The sequence below is a fragment of the Carassius gibelio genome, chromosome A15, assembly GCF_023724105.1.
Source record: "Carassius gibelio isolate Cgi1373 ecotype wild population from Czech Republic chromosome A15, carGib1.2-hapl.c, whole genome shotgun sequence".
NCBI classification, from domain to species: Eukaryota; Metazoa; Chordata; class Actinopteri; order Cypriniformes; family Cyprinidae; genus Carassius; species Carassius gibelio.
The window spans coordinates 5,761,996-5,781,652 of record NC_068385.1 but is presented as its reverse complement, the minus strand read 5'-3'; the positions used below and the strand labels follow the sequence as shown (position 1 = coordinate 5,781,652).

At 37.2% G+C, this 19,657-nt stretch overlaps 1 protein-coding gene across 2 annotated transcripts in view; it reads left to right on the top strand.

Annotated features, from left to right (window-relative positions):
- The window catches only part of LOC128029012 (roundabout homolog 1), a 236,621-nt gene that overhangs the window by 97,804 nt on the left and 119,160 nt on the right, over positions 1 to 19,657 (top strand). For both annotated transcript variants that reach the window (XM_052616455.1, XM_052616456.1), the window contains exon 4: positions 12,836 to 13,162. In XM_052616455.1, coding sequence (XP_052472415.1) covers positions 12,836 to 13,162 — 327 coding nt within the window. The remainder of the gene's footprint in view (positions 1 to 12,835; positions 13,163 to 19,657) is intronic.

The following is a 19,657-nucleotide window of genomic DNA, read 5'->3' as shown; positions in this document are numbered from 1 at the left end:
CTCCCCCTTCCGTTATGTTCACCTTCACACATACACAGGCTACCTTTGATCCCCCTCAGCTCTGTTGCATTGTGGGTATGTGATTTCCCTCAATTATGGGGTCTTTTGCAGCCCTCCCCCTGCTATTTGTAACTCTGCCCGGTATAATTGGGCTTCTACAGAATACCAAGTCTGCAGAATACAAAATTTTGCTCATTTGTGACCAGATTAGTTTGATTCAGTTTGGCAGGCGTTGATATAAATGATGATATTAAAGATTGTCTCATGCCCAGACTTTCATATAAGTTTGGTGTGCTGTGATTTCCCACCTCATTTTTGAATGCTTTACCTGCTGATGAAGAAGCTTTCAGGCCAATTTGACGAGAGGCTTGATCAGCATCTTAAAGAGCTCCTTGCCCCAGGGCTAATCCCAGAGCAGACAGGGTGTAAAGCAGAATAGCGAGCTCCCCAGACAGACGAGTCCTCCAAGAGGAGTAATTATCCAAGGCCTGACCTTGAAATTCTAGCTAAGGAGCTGCTATATAATGTGCTATCATCTCTAGGGTATAATCATGGAAAGGAAGTGAAGGAATTTGATGTGTTTGCTCAACGGTGTATGTGTTTGCAATAATACTTGCATGTGATCATATTAATCTGATCTCTCAAAAGTAGTTTTTAGGTCATTGGAGGCTCAACTTAATATGCATATGTTTAAAGATTTTACATATGAATTAAGACATGCATACATTTAGCTAAATTCTTAACAAGTTTATAACCTTGTGGAAAAATTGTGAAATTAACTTTAATCACATTTTGACACTTAAAATAGTTTTCAGATCATTTGAGGCCATCATGTGAAATTTTGGGTTTGCATGTAAAATGTTCAGAAACTACAGAAAAATCACATGTGATTTTGTGTAAAGGAATGTTTTTTTTAAAAAGTTTTTAAGATTGTATATACTTTTATAGATATATTTTAGATATAAAACACAAAATTTATCATGGTAATCAAATTTTATTTATAAAACCTTGTCAGCCATGGGAAGCATTGTGTTCCAAAACTAAAAAAAAAATCAGATTTTGTGTAAATTGCTCTAAAATTCATAATTTAACATGCTAATTTGCATGTAATGTGCTTAAACATTTTGCATATGCATGAAGTGACAAACATGAAAGCAAATGTGAAGCTAGTTCTGTAAACAAAAGCTTTCATAAAAATAATTGTATAAAAGATGTCAAAAGTATGTTTATGAGTAGATTAAAATAATTAATCCCATTTACCAACCCCCCACCCCCACTCGATCTGAATTTTGCTGACTGACAACATTTGTACAGTTATCAGAAACCAAGCTGAATAAATGTTATGTTCCTGAGGCTTTGTTCACACTGTTCTCAGATATTTGAGGGCTGTGCAACAATAAAAGCCTTAATAGTATAATGTTAGCGCTGTCTGGCCGCTGGCCAAACAGATCCTGTCATAATCTGTGAACTGTTCTTACACCTATTGTTGTTGCTAACTGAAACAAAGGATTTTGGCTTGGCATTAGAGCCTTCACTAGGGAAAACGGGCCTTACACTCAGATTTCGGGTTGGCCTGTGCTTTGCTGATGTTAAACAAGCTGTCTGGCGAAGGTCCCTGGTGTGGGCACTTCTGCTGCTATGCTGAGGATTATTGCAGCCCTGTGTTCCTCTTGCTGTATATCACTTTGAAAGCTTGTGGCATCACAGCTCATTTTCAGATTTGATTTTTTGTTTTCTTCCCCTACAACGTTTAGCTCGGTGATAATAATTATTGTCTCAATAATCACTTTCTCATGCTCCTGGTCCTTGGTTGGAAATACCAGAATGTTAACTTTGCATGGTTTCCATGTTCCTCAACCGCAAGAAATGAGTCAACACAGACACTTTTTAAGCGTTGTTGCACCATGCAATTTATTTATAAAAATAAACCAGCTGTTCGACTCATGTTTAGTGGCATTTTAGATGCGTTTTATTCCAGTGATCTTGACATGAAACATGTTTGCTTGGCATGCATGGTACAAACTGCTAATGTGTGGTTTTTAATGCATTCTGGATAGAAAATCTCATCGTGCTCTCAGCGATGATTGGCGGCGTTTAGTCTGCCGCACCCAAATCTTTATATGTGGCATAAAAGAGGGATTTTAATTGAAAGGAGAAATGTCAGCCGTGTTGAAGTGGCATCCTCAGGGGACGAATGACATTCACAGGAGCTCCCGAGTAATTATGGGCAGACAGGAAGTTGTGTGTTTAAATGCGTCCCTGCGTCTTTTATGTGTTCTCAAGCAACTGGAGAGGGAACAAATGTTGTCATGCCGTCTCAGGCGTGGCCGACTGGTTTTGATGCTTACCCGGGGTAGAGTGTCAGTCTTCAAAGCACTGGACGTCTGGGCTTTAAAAGGAATCCACCGCTCACAGTTTCGATCTCTCTGAATAATCCACAAAGAATTACGGTCGTAAAGTTATAGCACACAATATGCAGTCATAAAGCTGTGAAGAGTCAGTGATTCAATATCAGTGAACCACAGAATGATGCGTTCATCAGATTAGCTGGAATTCCCCGGTCCTATCAGCTGTTAAACATCAGGTTTAAGCAATCATTCGAGCAAAGTCTTCATTACATGGTTGAAATATTAACCCTGATTCACACGTCAACCTGTAATCACACTTGTGCGACCCAGTAGCGAACCCTGAGGCACTCCTACCGGCATTCCGTGTCCTTTTCATGTACAGTCTCCTGAAAACCGTTACAGGCCATAAGCCATCAGATAAACGCTGATATGTTACCCAACTTCCATTACACTGCAATCTCATCTGCCATCTCCTAAATGATATTTAAAACGCATTAATTTTTTTTTGCCTGCCATGCTTATGTTTCTGGCAACTTTACAGTCGTTGTTGTTTTCTCCGTCTTGGCATGGAGCCCCGAGTGCCATATTCATCTGTAGGCTGATTGTTCCAAGTGAGGGCTCGGGTCAAGTTGTCTTCCCTCTGAGAGGTGAGATTTGAACAGAAGAAACACACAGAGAATGCTTGACCTTGAGAAAACTCAGATCTGCTGTTGCATCAAATGTGTTTTAATCGTACTTGAAAACATTGTGCAGTACAGTAGGCAAAAATGGAAAGGGCCCTAGGCCAAATGTAGAGTATTGTACACATTCACACATAGGCTGGCTATGTATTTGACACTGTTGGGAACGTTACTTTAAAAAAGTAATTAGTTACAGTTACTCACTACTTGTTCCAAAAAGTAACTGAGTTAGTAATTGAATTACTCTATAATAAAAGTAACTCGTTACCAGGGAAAGTAACTATTTGCGTTACTGTAAAAAAAAAAAAAAGTTGCTATATGTCAAATAATTTTTTTTTTTATTATTATTTTTTTTATGGTTTTCACAATTCAGTTAAAATGAGTAGAACAGACAGGTGTTCGTACATTACTTTCGATATTTATTGCACGTCAACAGACAGCAAGAGTTTTATCCTGCAATTCAAGTATTATATTTGCAAGAAAAGTGTTTTTGGCCACTAGCTTTGTAGATGCGTGTGTCACACATTGCATATACACATTACATGCATGTTCTTGACTTTGACCACAAAGAATTTGAAGTGGTGCTTATATCTCCACCTTGAAAATGCCAACTTTTCATCGGATTGCTCCTGACTCGCCATTTCTGCTGCTGCTGCGAATCTCTGTGTAGCTGTTGTGTGTGTGTTGTGTATGTGCGTGTTTGGTGCCGCTGGCTCGTGTGCCGGCATGTGTATAAAAACACTGGCTCTGATTGCCACCATGAAACACATGACTCTGCCTTAGCCAATCATAATCGCTTATCTCGTTATTAGCCCACCTCCTCACTCGCTGGGTGAGCCAGGGGTGCGTTCGGATTACATAGTTTATTAAATCAATGCATCGTAACGCACCGCATTTAACGTCCAGTAATGTTAATGGCGTTGTAACGACGGGAAAAGTAATTAGTTAGATTACCCCGTTACTGAAAAAATAACATCGTTAACTAACGCCGTTCTTTTAAACGCCATTATTCCAAACACTGGTATTTGATCTGAAATGGGTTGATTTGTTTATTTATTTTTTTAACCAGGACCTGCCATTTCAACAAAAAAAATCATTTTTGCCAAGTACATTCAGAATATATAATAAATTATTTTTTGAGTTTTGAAGCAGTTCCTTGATGTGGTCAGCTTGAACTAATTTAGATAATTTATTTTATCATTGTTGCGTACAAGTAATTGAAATTTCAATGTTTATTGAAGTGGACTGTGGATCATTTAAATTTATTGGAATAGTTGACCCGTATCGTTGATGCAAACAATACAACATTTCTATTGATCTTCTGAAGTGGATTAAATTCACTTGCACTGATTGGATCATTAAATTTGATCACTGAGGCAAAATAATAATAATTTTTGAGTTAGTTCATTGATGTGAATCATTAAATTCATTCACTGATGCAAATAGATTATTGAGTTTTGAACTGATTAATTGAAGTGAACTGTTTGAACTGATTTAAATCATTGATTTGAATTACTGAAGTAGATTAATAATTGAATTTTGAATCAGATTAATTGAAGTTGACAGTTTGAACCTATCAAGATTTAATTAAATCATTGATGCAAAGGAGTCATCAAGTTTTAATTCTATTAATTGAAGAAAAGAGTTAGAACTGAACTGAATCATGGTGTGAATCACTGATGCAAACGAATGAATGAGTTTTGAATCAGTTTATTTTAGTGCACAGTTTTTAACTGATTTCTGATTGATTAACTGATTGAAATGCACTGTGTTTTGAATAAACTGATTCACAATTTTTTTTTTTCAACTTAGCAGCTTTAAAGTCATTTGTTCTACTCATGTTTAAATCAGTGCTAGAATTAATCTGCCCTGAATGTTTTCCTTTTTTCCATATAAGAAATTTAAAGAATGAGAAGTTGCCAGCTTTAAGTTAGTTGGACTGGGAGGTGAAACTTTGAGATGCACTTGCTCCATCCTGCTGAGTTGATGAGAATTTGGCCTGCGTTTTTGGCATGGGTTTGTAAAGTCTATTTAAAAACGAATAGAACGTCCCCTGTTGGGAAATTAATGTTTCACATTCTTAATTTATTCTTGTGTGTGGTTCTCCTGCTAGTTGGAGTTGTCCTGATATACAGTGAAGACATCAGTCAAAGTCGCTTTGCCTCGATGGGGAAAAACTAAAACACGATGTAACTGGCAGAGTGCTTCACTCACACATCTCCTCTCCCAGTGTGACTCTAAATCTCTTCACCACACACACACACACACACACATGAGGGGCTAATTTAATTGTCAGTGACAGTGAGGAAGAGTGACAGTGTCTCTGTGACACTATCAAGTCAGAATATTCCATCCACTGCTGTATCCAAACAGAAGTGGTTACCCTCATCCACTAACAAGGAGCTGAAACCTGCTGCTGTGAATTTTTCCAGGGTGAGGACGTGAGGACGACATGTGAATTATTTATATGTGAGGAATATGATACCTTGTACATTTCTTTTTTTCTGATTTGTAATTCAGAAGAAGCCAGTATGTGAAATGCTGTGCCATTCATAATTCCAAAAATATCTCAAATCAATGTCAGGGTGTTGGATTTAATACTGTTTAAATGTATATAGTATGTATAAAGTGCATAGATAGCATGCACATGTGTTCTACATTAACACTGTATGTATATATGTACTGGTGTATATATAGGTCATCCAGGGTCTATGCATTTTAGCACACTGTATACTCCCAAAATGCAGTCTATTCAGCTTGACCTTACTTTTTGCGCTGTGACAAATGAAATTGAATTAATGTAAGCTCAAACTCTTGCCTCAAACTTCAAACAAACCTAAGATGTTTTTACATAAAATTGGATTAAAATAATAAAAAATGATCTAATATATTGTGTATAAAATAACTGGATGTCATTATGCACACAAAAAGGTCATGTGACAAAGTAGCTGTTTGAAATGTTTTGTTACTTTCAAGTGTTATCACATTACCTTAAAAAAAAAGTTAATATCTGGTTAACTTGTCAATTTATCTTTTTATTTTTATTTTTATGTATTTTTTTTCACTTAATTTTTAATTCATTTGGATAATACTGACTGTTTTATTGTAATATATATATATATATATATATATATATATATATATATATATATATATATATATATATATATATATATATATATAAATATAAATATATATATATATATATATATATATATATAAAAATATATATATATATATATATATATATATATAAATATAAATATATATATATATATATATATATATATATATATATATATATATATATATAATTGTTTATTTTGATAGATAATTAACTATAGCCAAATTATCAGAAAAATCTTTTTTAAAACGAATGTTTTTTAGTGTGTTTTATGCAGTGCACTAGTTTTTCATTACATACAGAGCGATGATCCTCAGGTCTCATACGCAGGAGTGATGCTCAGAATGACTTCTGAGTGTCACCCATCACTATCACACTGTCACTGTGCACGTCCAGCTTCATCTTCTCTCAGGAAAGCCTCAGCCGTTCTCCATCTGTTTCGGGGTGTCTGTTGAGATTGACTGAAGCCAGAGGCAGAGAGACTGCTCTTATTGTTTCAGTCCTCCAGACTGGGGGGCCCCTGGGCAGGATGGGCTGCAGTCTCCCAGAGGAGCCCTGCTTCTCTCTTCGGGCTGCCCCTGACCCCCACAGCCAGAGGAGACCCTTTGGATCTGTTTCACAGCTGACAGAGGACTTCCTCTCCAGGCTCACCTTTGTTCCTGAAATGCTCCGCCGGCCCCAGATGGGACTCACGAGGATGGACGTTTCGGCTGAGGCTTGAGTTTGAAATATGAGGCCTGGCATCTGTAATCTGAAGAGTTTCAACAGCACTTTCTCAAATAACATCAAATGACAGAGAGTGGCAGTTCACTTTTCTGAGCCCTCTGATCTTAAGCCTCGTATATACAGTGTAGATTTCTCTGTCCTTTACGATTGTAAACTGTCAGCTTGTACTTTAGCAAGCTGTCAGACTGTATAAAATGTAGGACTTTGACTAAGCATTTTAATGTTTTTAATGTTTGCCATCTCACCTTAACCCTAGCAAGATCTCGTGATAATGTGGGCAATGTTTCAAATGCAAAAGAAAACAAGAGAAACTGAATGTCTGGAGTTTGTCAAGGCTAACATTAATTATGTTCTAAATAGAGTAGAAAATACAATATTAAGGTACAAGTGGGCATCTTATGTCTTGTTTTTTTTTCAGTATCGCAGAGCAGCTCGGTTTTTGCAGTAAATGATGATCCACACAAACTCATGTGTTATTTTAGTATTGTAATTTTACAGTTGTGCTGTAAATGTATTATTATTATTATTATTATTATATTTTTCTTAAATATACTTACATATTTCTAATTTTGTTGAAAAATTTGATTTAGTGATAATAATAATAATATGCTAATAAATCTAAAAATGATAGTAAAATATTTATAAATATATTATACAATTATTTTAAAATATATAAAAATATTTATGCATCATTTCAAACTTTTGGGCCAAACTGTGCATCCCACAGCAAACCTTTACTTGTTTTTTTATTTTTTATTTTTTTTTAATCATAAATCAGTATTGATGTTTTATCTGAAGTTCTCTCATGCTACAAGGCTTTTTCTCTGTCAGAAATAAGGCTAAGATTCATTGTAAAAGACATTAATTAGCTCGTACAGTGGGCATTTGACCTTAATTAGTTGGGACATGACAGACAAGAAACGTTGATTGAGTTCTCCGATCTCTAGCATTCAAGCAGATCCACCCTCTGGTTTTTACGACTCTTTGACTCAGTTTTACAACTAGTACAGGTGTTGCTAAGCTATGTCTGTGAAAAGGCTGAATGTGCTTATCTTGTCCAATAAATCCAACTAAATGACCTGATAATCACTGATTAATGGTGTTACAAATAGGCCGCGGCCCTCCGCGGTGCGGCCGTCTTATCTGTGCTCAAATACTCCTATCAGAGTTGGGCCAGCGGTGACTGGAAGCGGTTCTGAAGCAGCAGAGCAGTGTTGTGTGGTGAGTCATGCTTTTCTTTGTTTCAGCGCTGTGCTAAAGGGCATGTTTGCAGGAAAGGGGAATTTTGAGATTCATTAGGGCCTTTGAAAAGTAGCGCATCTATATCTGTACACACTTCAGGCTTGTTTCTTTATCTCCTGAGTCATGATAAAGAAAGATAGAGAGATTTTTACTGCAGAGCACACACAAATAGACGTGGTAAAGTATGGGAAGTCGTGGCCTAGTGGTTAGAGAGTTTGACTCCTAAACCTAGGGTTGTGGGTTCGAATCTCGGGGCGCTGCAGCATAAATGGCTACCCACTGCTGTGTGTGTGTGTGTGTGTTCACTGCTGTGTGTGTGCACTTTGGATGGGTTAAATGCAGAGTACCGATTCTGGGTATGGGTCACCAAACTTGGCCGATGTCATGTCACACAAGTATCCATGTTTGTGACTCAACAGGAAGTTGATATTATCCATCAGGATTTGATTGCAGTGTGGATATTCTTAAAGAAGTATCTTGTGCTCACCAAGGCTGCATGTAATTGATTAGAAAAAAAGTAATATTTTTATATAAATTATGACATTTTAAAATAATTGAAATATGTTTTAAAATTCAATTTATTCCATAAATTGCAGCTATTACTTTAGTTCAAGAAACATTTATTATTATTATCAATGTTGAAAACAGTTGTGCTGCTTAATATTTTTGTGGAAACTGTGATATAGATAAAATGTTCAAAAGAAAAGCACTTATTTAAAACTTTTTTTTTTTTGTAACAATTCAGAAGTCTTTACTGTCACGTTTGATTATTAATGTAGGCTTCCTTTAAATATAATTAAAATAAATGTAATTTATTAAAAAGTTTATATAATATGAAGAAAGAATATACATATAATAATATATCAGTGTTATATTAGTATCATTTATTAAAAAAATATATACATATATTTTACTTTTAGTAATTTTGATGTGTTTTGTCATTTTATTAGTTTTTTAATGTCTATATACAAAGTTTTATAATTCATAATATGTTTTATATTCTAGGTTTTTATATTAAATGTTTTTTTACGTTTTCAGTTTCCATTTTAGTTGACTATACAAATAGTATAGGAGTATAATTTCTTTCTTTCTTTCTAAAGTCATTAAATCTCTTTTGCTTTCTTGTTTGATCTGTGGTTCTGGTGTCCAGTGTCTCTCACAGACTGCACTAACCCGCTGTATGACCTTGGCGTCCTCAGGCGATCGGTGTCTGGCTGTAGTTCTCTCTCAGTGCCAGCATCTCGTCTCCTCACCGAGAACAGCTCATTTCCATCTAAAGTTAATGCAGGCACTGAAGCTGAACTTATTAAAACTGCCGTGTGACACCCCCCCCCTCTCTCTCTGTCTCTCTCTCTCTCTCTCTCTCTCACTCTCTCTCTCTCTCTCTCTCTCTCTCTCTCCTCCTCCCCCTCTCTGTGGAAGTAAATGAATTGAACCGCACTGAAGGTTGTAATGTAATTGCTCTATGCATGTATATAGCTGTGAGCTGTGTAGGTTAACATGGCTGAGAGGTGTGTGGAGTTTTTTAATTGCAAAGGCAGACTAGAGTGAAAGCACCCTACTGATACGCTCTCTGTTCCTCCCAGGCAACTTGACAAACGTTCACACACACACTCACACTCACACACACCTAATTGAAGAAGACCTCAGATATAACCATTATAGATTAAACCACAATGATTTTTTCCCACCTTTAGGCAGCAGTGCAAGTTACTGTAACGAGAAGTATTTATTTTATTTATTTATTTGAAATGAAATCTATTAAATAATCCTAAAAAAGTACAAATGAAAAATGTAAGTAGTGATAATTTTAAGAATGAAGTCATGTTCAATTAACATGAATTAAACCTACGTTTCATTGTTCAATAATTCACATTATTTATGTATGTGAATAATTTTTTATATACACACATGTGCCAAGTGTTTCAAATAATTAACATTTGATCAAAAATTAATTTGGAAAATATTATTACAATACAATGTAAAATAACTGTTTTCTATTTTAGTATATTTAATGTATTTAATTGTAATACATGTAATTTATTCTTGTGATGCAAATATGAATTTTTCAGCATCTTTACTCCAGTTTCCAGTGTCACATGATCATCCAGAAATCATTCCAATATGCTGATTTTCTGCAAAAAAAAAAAAAAAAAAAAAAATACTTTTATTATTCTTATCAATGTTAAAACCAGTTGTACTGCTTAATATTTTATTCAAAGGTTTGAGGAAATTATGATATATATATATATATATATATATATCTGTTAACTATTTATTCATAAGAAATACATGTAAATATGAAGATTTTTACGTTATGTCATAATGTATGCTATCAGTTACTACTATAAAATCTGTCTTCAACCCTGATAAAAAGAACTAGTAATCAGTAATTATTATTATTTTTGTATTTTATTTTAAAAGTGGAATTTGCAGTAGTAGGATTGAATGACAGCATTCTTATGATTGAATCAAATCAAGCAGAGATTTTCCAGCTTGTGTTGAATCCCGTGTCCGAGGTTTCCTCTCCCTTTAATTACCTCCAGTGCAAACCTCCAATGACTTCCCTCGGCCCGATGAGGAAGAGTGCAGTGATAGAAGGGTAGCGAGACAGATACGGCCTCACATATTGAGTATACTTCATGTGTATGTATCTAGTATGTTTGTGTGTGTTTTTGTGTGTGTGTCAGTCTGAGAGGAGGGAAATGATTCTTGCCCAAGGCAGCGATCGATCAGATCTTAGGTGCAGAAATCCCAGCGTCCCTCCGCTGAGCCCGTGGAGCTGATTAGCTCATCTCATATTCTCAGAGCACAGGAGGAAAGAGCATGGAAAAAAATGGAGAGGGGGGGGGAATGAAAGGCTGCAGGAGACCAAAAACAGTGGACGAGCAAAGGGATGAAAACAGTCAGATGTGGAAATAAACAGATGAAAGGAGTCAGCGGAGCACTGAGAAAGAAATACTGGAAACAGCTTTTATTTATTATCCACGAAGAGAGTCAGTAGAAAGAATGCTCTTTCCTTTTCTTTTGGCCATTTTTTTGTCCATGTAATGTGGTGCTGCCTTCAGAAGTACCTCTCATTATTGAGCATATGCAGCATATACACCATATAAAAAAATAATAAAAGAAGTACGGCTGGTCTCTGGCCGAGAGCGAGAGCAGGGCTTCTGCATTTCAAAGTGCAGTGGGAATATTGCATGTAGTGAGGTCTTCTGACTTTGTGAGTGGACTCGTGAGCACCACGGGAGGAGGAGGAGGAGGAGGAGGAAGAGGAGGGTAGTCTTTCCTTCTCTCCGACTGGATACTTCTCTAAGTCGGACTACTTTAACAGGATCAAAGAGCCGAACCTGAACAGGATCACTTAATATGCAGATGATCTATCTGAGAGAATCCCCTGAGCCATTTTCTTCCTCATTTTTTTCGCCATCACTCTTTTAGAAAACACACAGACATAAAATATTCTCTTATTAATTCTATGCATTATAATAACACTTTTGTATGTACAGCATCAGGTAATTTCTGTACATAAACAGTACTTTCTTATGGCTGCTAGCAGACAATAACCATTATGCGTTCACTCTGTGTTGTTTGCAGAAAACTACTGGTAGTATATCGTCCTGTGGGCATGCAGTGTGTTTGTATGCATCAGAAAGCGCAGCTCATTATCTACCCATTACATATTTACACGTACTGTAAACATGAGAGCCAACCATTCTCCATAACATGCAAATCAATAAATACATTTCCTCGCTGTCTAATGGAGCTCTACGTCCTCAGAAGGGCCGGAGGGAGGGATGTTTGGATGTAAGGAATGGGGGATGGGATGGAGGGAGTGTGAAAAGATGCTGGGCTGGATGAGTGAATTTTGACCCTGAACTGCCAATTAATCCTAGCTCTTTTTAATTGGGGCTGAATGGACTCCAAAGGGCAGTGTTGAGATGCACAGAGACTATATTGTAGCCGTTAGGTATTAAAGATGCAAGCCTCATTTGCATATAAATCAGGGTGCAGTTCACTGGTCTCTGAACACAAGCAAATGACTTAAGCCCAGAAAGGCACATTGGCTGTCTCCAATTTGAGCTACTTTTTTATTTCCCTACGCAGTGACTGTGCTTCCTTTACACTTCCAGCCTTCAAACGCACACACACACACATAAACCCACACATGTGTGTCTCTCTGTAATGCCTCTTATCTCCCTTTTCCTCCAAACACCCCCTCATCCCTAACTTTTACAGCCCTCTCATTTCACGTCTTTGATCAGGGAAGTGGCACACCACTGAAATGAAGTAATGAAGGGCTTCGTTCCCTCCCAGAGCTTTTGTGTTAGTCATGTTTGTAGGAACCCACCAACACCTGCTTCAGGAATTACACACAAATATCTCAAGGAATGGTTCATTTGGTCATTCATTCACCTCATGCTGTTCCAAAGTAGTGGACATTTCTTTCTTTGAAAGGAGATGTTGACATTGCACTTTTCCATACAGTGGAAGTCAATGGCGACCATTTTTTTTTTTACATTTAAGAGAAACTTAAATGAAGAGAATCTGTGCATATCACTGAAAAAAATGGTGCAAAAACAGTTTTCACTTAGAAATTGATATTAAACTTCACAAAGAAATGGAAAGTAGCATATTGTATTGAAGATGAAGTTTTGAAGCAGAAAACCTAAAATAGTATTTGTTAAATGTTATTTAATCATCTCTCTTTTTTCCAGGGTCCCGTTTGCGGCAGGAAGATTACGCACCCCGCATTGTAGAACACCCCTCTGATCTGATCGTATCTAAGGGTGAACCGGCCACCCTAAACTGCAAGGCCGAGGGTCGTCCCACCCCTACTGTGGAGTGGTACAAGGATGGAGAGCGTGTGGAAACGGACCGGGACAACCCTCGATCCCACCGCATGCTCCTGCCCAGCGGCTCGCTCTTCTTTCTGCGAATCGTACACGGCCGTCGCAGCAAACCCGACGAAGGCTCCTACGTTTGCGTGGCCCGTAACTACCTGGGAGAAGCAGTTAGCCACAACGCCTCACTGGAAGTAGCTAGTAAGTGCACGGCTGGTTTCTTATCGCGCTGGGTTCTTGTGGTTTATGCTATCTACATATAGTGTGCCATATGAAGTTTTCAGATGTGTTTGGATAACATAGGCTTAGCAGTTCAGTTCCAAAGGATTCATGTCGTCTTCCATGTGCGGTTTGAAAGCAGGCCAGTCTTAATTTGGCTTTGTGTTTGTGACTTTCCTGGCCTGGAAGTGAATATAAGAGAGCCTGTAGGCTCTCCAGCTGAATGGAAAGCGTTTCCAGTTTCCTCTTGGGTCTCTGGGTCTCAATGGACTCAGTGGGTCGGATAATCTCGCTGGAGATGGGCAGGATGTGACTGTGCCACTGGACCTGCATGGTGATCCTGATGGAGGAAACAGGCCTGAAGAGAACAGAATAGGTCTCAGTAGGTGGTCATGAGCAATAAAAACTTTAAACGAACTCTCAGTAGTTTGTGATATCTACAGTAGAGATCACAAGATAGCGCTTACCTTTATCTGTTACACTTTATTGATGTGTGCTGTATCTCTCTGTCCAATTGGCATTTTTCATTTGATTCAGGAAGTTATGCATCAACGGGGTCGATTTTGGTCCTTTTTAAAAAGGACTCGAGCAGGAACCGTTTTCGTGTACAGACTCAAAGCAGATACTTGAAATGGGCTCATTACTTAAAACTTGTGGTTTTCAGCGATTCTCCTTGGCCTCGGACGTGATGTGCATTACACAGCGTCTCTCTTTAAGCTTGAAAGGACTGATCTCGGATTTCAACCGCTTTTCAAGTATGTCTAGGAGCTGTCACCAACCCTCTTGTTGTAATCTAATCGAGTCAGTGCTGGACCTCGGGGGGTCGAGTCGCTCGTGTAGTGTGTACCAATGGCATTTTTTACTCACTCTTAAGATCTGTTATTAAAAACAGACCTTACACTTATGAAAATGTACTCTAGTTCTTGCATGTACTGTATTATAAAAAATATTATTTTTTTCAGTATTTTTACATTTTATTTTATATAATAAATACATTAAGTGTATGTCATTATATGTGACCCTGGACAACAAAAGCTTTTTAAAGTCTTAAGTATACATTTTTCAAAATTGGGGTTTATACAACATCTGGAAGTTGTATAAATAAGCTTTCATTGATGTATGGCTTGTTAGGAGGACAATATTTGGCCGAGATACAACTCAAACTACTAATCAAAAATTACGTTTTGATATATTTATGGTAGGAAATTTACAAAATGGCTTCATGGAACATGATCTTTACTTAATATCCTAATGATTTTTGGCATAAAAGAAAAATCGATAATTTTGACTCATACAATGTTTTTTTGGTTATTGTTACAAATATACCCCAGCGACTTAAGACTGCTTTTTGTGCTCCAGGGTAACATATGTGCTTTTGATGAGACTTGTTTTCAAAGTAAAAAAAAAAAAAGAAGAAAATGTACAAAATTTACTGAGAGTTATCCTTAAACTAATCTATTTGAGCAAAGATAAATGAACTGAATTCAATTGATATTCTCTGAAAAGATTTTTGAGAGTTTAAATATGTTGCAAAACTTTTCATCTAATGTAAATTTTTATTGTTTTCCTTTTAATATTTTATATAAAAGCCTTAAACGCTTATTTAAATTTGGTGATTGTTGATCGGGTAAGAGAAATAACCTGAATTCAAGATATATTCTTTGAAAGGAAATTTTCTTCTTGCAAAATTTTGCTTCTGAAGTATTTTTTTCCAGTAAATATGTAATATAAACACCTTAAAACATTCAAGATTTAATTTGAAATCTAGTAATTGTTGTTACTGTCAACTGTACTTATATACTGTGTGTGTTTCTGTGTGTATATATAATTTATTAAAACTTTTTTTTTTTTTTTTTTTGCTATTTATAAATAGTAAGTAATATAACTGAAAATAAAGCTGATTCTTTGACCCTCCAAACATTTAACTATTGGGCCAATTCCATGGTTAATACAGTTAATGTTATTTTAGTAAAACCATTTTCGTAAGAGTATCAGTTATAAAGCTACAGTGTTTTTATTAGCTTCTGTAGGCCAGTGCTGGTCAAACAGAAACATAAATTTGTATATGTTGAAGTTGGTGGGAAAATGATGTGAGCTCAGAGACTAAAATGTGAGAAAATAGCATGCGGTATATCAAGCAGAGGATGATATACTGTATGCTATTTGTTCTGGAGGCTGCCTTTTTTTTTTGCAAGAACGAAAACAAGAGGTTTGGCGGGCGGGCGGACGACTTGGCCCGACATGAGGAAAAGCTCGGGCTGTTTGGCCACAGCCTTCGGGCTGCTTATTCTGAATGAGGTTCAAACAGGACCATAATGACACAGTGGCAAAGCTCAAAACCCTCACTGCCTGTCCGTCCCCTCCGCCCCCCTGCCCCGCCGCCACGCATGTAATTACCAACCATCATGGAAACCTGCGACAGGAAGGTAGTACAATTCCTGCCTAAACTCCATTTTTCCATCCAAAACTAGACAGTCATTGTCGGAGGCAGAGAGAAATCTATCACTTCTCGGATATCAACGCTCACCTTCTTATTCAGACTGACACCAGGAATGTCAGACGTGCTGTCTTCCAACAAAACCGCAGAAAAGGAAGTTAAGACCTCAAAATGTGTTTGTTCTGCCTGCTCTTACAAGTACATTGTGTACACAATCTTTCCTTTTTCTAAAGTTATTTTAATAATCCCACTTCTACTATCGCCCAACACCCGGCGGACCATAAATCTAATCCAGCTTTCAACAAGCCATGTCTGGCCAGGCAGCGACGCTGAGCGCAGATCTGTTGTGTGTTTATTATGAACTTCACGTACAGTAGAGGCTCTGTGCGCCGCGCTGAGGTAAAATAGGTCAATCTGGGCATTCGTTCTGCTCTGTATGCCCTGTGTACATCCCTGAAGTTGAATTTGCTCCTTGTGTTTCCATGTTTTCCTTTCAGTATGAAACTTGGAGGATTATAATGCTTCATGTGTCACGCTTTGTTAGAGTATAATGACTCGCAGAGGAACAAAGAACGAGAGAGAGGGGAATGTAAGGAAAGATGGGCCTGGCTTTATCCATAAGAGCTCACTGTTCACCCCGATGGCTCCGGGCCACGTGTTGTGTAATGTGTAGTATTAGCCTGCGTCTTTAAGGATGACAGATGTGTCTGTTGCAGGGTTTCTCGCACTCTAAAAACAGCTGTGAAATGCCGATCAAAGAAAATTGAGTTTTGAGACCCACATAAATGACAATGTGTGATTTTTAAAAGATTGATGGGCAGTATAATGTGTCATTTTATTGTTATGACCACTTACAGTGTGAAACAGATTAGATAGGTTTGGGGGTTATAACTTTACTTAATAAGTAGTTTTACTGGATTTCCAGTTTAAACGTCTAAAAATGCTTAAACTTGATCAATATTGACAGTGAAGAGATTTATAATGTAGTCCAAAAATTGTTGAATTTTTTGATTCATCAGCAAAAAAAAAAAAAAAAAAAAAAAGCTGGAAAATGTTACCTGGAAAATAAGTCGAAAAACACTAGTTCACCTATTTAGAAGTCAATTTTTTTGCACTGTGTGTGTCATATAAGCTAAACTTTTCCCAAAACTCCCTCTTTTTTACCTGTAATAGTTCTGAGAAGTCAGCTTTGTCCTTTATTAGCATGCTAAATAACTGCAGCATGTGGAAAGCCTCTAATTATAGTGTACTATTCCAGTTCTTAGGCTGCGGTGGGAATGTGGATCATTACGCCAGACCCCGATAACCCCGCCAGGACGCGTGGAACAGTCTATAGCACTCTCTAGTCTTGGGATAAGAGAGACTTATTAATCCAGGAAATCATTCAATAATCTAATTTAAATAATTGAATTTTTTTTCGCGGGTAAAACTATTTATACCATATATAAGAATTAGTTTTCTAATTCATTCTATATAAGAATGAGTTTTTAATTTCCAATCTGATGCTGAAGTTAAAAGAAAATCACTTTTTAAATGATGTGGACTGTCATTTAGCACATATTCTCTGTCGTGGCGATCATGTGAGCATTCAAATCTATTTTATGCCGTTTCCCAGTCCCATTCCAGCATATTCTTCCCATCATTTCCTTTACTTTCTGAATTAGTATTAACAGTAAAAATTCCAAAAAGTCCAAAAAAGTTTTAGGGCTGGTGCGAAGGAGGAGCTGCTGTCGTGACAGACACAAAATCAAGTTGACATTTCGGAGGGGGACAGTTGGCATTCATCCTTTGAAAAGGGTGGATGACATCCCTCATTATTCCCTCCCAGGATGTTCTCCTCCACTACATCTGTGTGTTCCCATCGTCTTTGATATTCAAACAAACCCGTTTCCATTATAGATTCATCATAGCTGTGCAGAATTCCCTTCCTTGTCCTTTTCCCCTTCGCAAGCTCCAGCGTGCTTTCCACTGTTTGCTCTGAGAATATTTGTGTTTCATTAAGTTATTATAAGAGTCAAGTTATGAAGACGACAAGGGTTTGTGTCCCTGGAGAGTCCACTTTCGCGTTTCTTTAGTGCAATTATAATGTCCCATGATATTTTCAACCCTCTTCATACCTCCACTGACATTTCAGAAATTAATTTAATTGTGTTTTTTTTATTTTGTTTGGAGGAGGAGGCTCTCAGATTTAGCAGTAAGCTAAGAAGCAGACTTTTCCCCTGAAAATAGTTAAACGCCATATTGTTTCATGGAGAAAATGAACTATATTTGAGATATATTCCCAACCTGAGAGAAGCAGGAAGACAGGGCTCCTCACATCTGCTTTTGAGAAGTCAGTATGGGTAATCGTCGCAGAACGGCTCTCTTTAATTGGCTGGTGGGTGTGTTTCTCCTTTACCCAGAAGATGCCCAGAAATTACAAGGAAACTAATCTGCAGTTTAATTACAGCACTGAGGAGAGTTACTGACAGACCAGAGAAGATAAGTACAGGTTCTTCCTGGTTTTTCACATGCTATCATGCTCTCATCTCTCTGGAGATCCACACTAGCTCTTGTTTTGTACTCAACCTTATTAACATTAATATGGATCATTGCTTCAACTTCAGGTCCCTGAACCATGCAAGATCTGACATGCATATTCAGGCATGTGATTTATACACACACACACACACACACACACACACACATATATATCGGTATATATTGGTATGTATCCAATATTGGCCGATATAAGATATTTTTATTGCCATTGGCCAAAATAATGTATTTATGTAGTTGTTTATGCTCAGTTAAGTGTGATTTTTAGCAATTATCAAAATAATTAATCTATCAAATTTTCATACTTTATAATATTGTGATTTTATTGTTTTTTATATTCAAACCAAATAGGAAAATTAAATAGTTAATTAAGTAATAAATAGTGAATTACATACATTTAGTTTAAATTTAATAAAATAACATTATAATAATATTCTTATATGCTATCACTTTAAAATTCACCATTTATTGGTTATTGACAGTAGCTTGGAAATAATTATCACTTATTTTCAGAATTTTTATATTATGCTTCACTAATTGCAGCTGTTGTGATTCATAAAAAAAGTTGAATTTCTGTTTGGGACTGAAGATCAGTGCCCGGATGTTTCAGACAATCCTCACTAGAGAATTGGAGAATTGTACAGAAAACCAGCGATCTGTGGCTTGAAAGGATAAAGGACTGGCGAGAAGGAGTTTTAGGGCTTTGTTCTGCTTTTGTGGAAGACAAAGATCTCCCACTGCTGAGCTCATAGATGAGGAGAGATGGACGAATGGAAGTAGGGTCGGAAAGTTCACCGCAGTAATGAGAAGTGGCGAGAGCTGGATGGATGGATGACAACTTTAGGATGGATTGCCATGTGGAGGGTAACAGGTCCGGACAGTAATGGTGAGACTCTGGACATGTCATTAGTTTAGTGTGACCTGTCTGTCCTCCTGTATCTGTCCCAGTTATCAGAACTCCCTATATATGTTTAATCTGACTTGGACTACATTGGAAATAAGTGCCTATGCGCTGCATACTGGCTTGTTTAAATGATCGTTAATACACTCATGTTGCCTCAAGATAGATATGACTGGAGCAACAGTAAAAATCCCCTACCAGCAAACAAAGAGAAAAAGTTTGAGTTATAAAAGAACTCTGTGAGGAGGAAACAATCGCATGGTTTGAACAGATGGTGGATGTTGATCTTCTTTGGGCATCTGGGCTCCGCTTGAAATGGAGGATAGGCAGGTAGATGTGCGCATCGGTGGTAATTAGAGGCCGTCAGCATGACCAGGCATTTCAGACTCGCTTTGATCCCAGGAAATGCACTGCATCCTCAGACAGGTGGAGATAACTTCTCCTGAGGTCATTTTATGGACGACGGTCAACAGATACAAGGTAAATCCTTCTGGAACCAGCGCAAATCATTCCCTCTAGCGTGCAACTTTAATTTATGAAATTGTTATGGTTAAAATCTGGTATTTAATTCCTGTAAAAGACTTTGTAGTTGTTCTGGGAT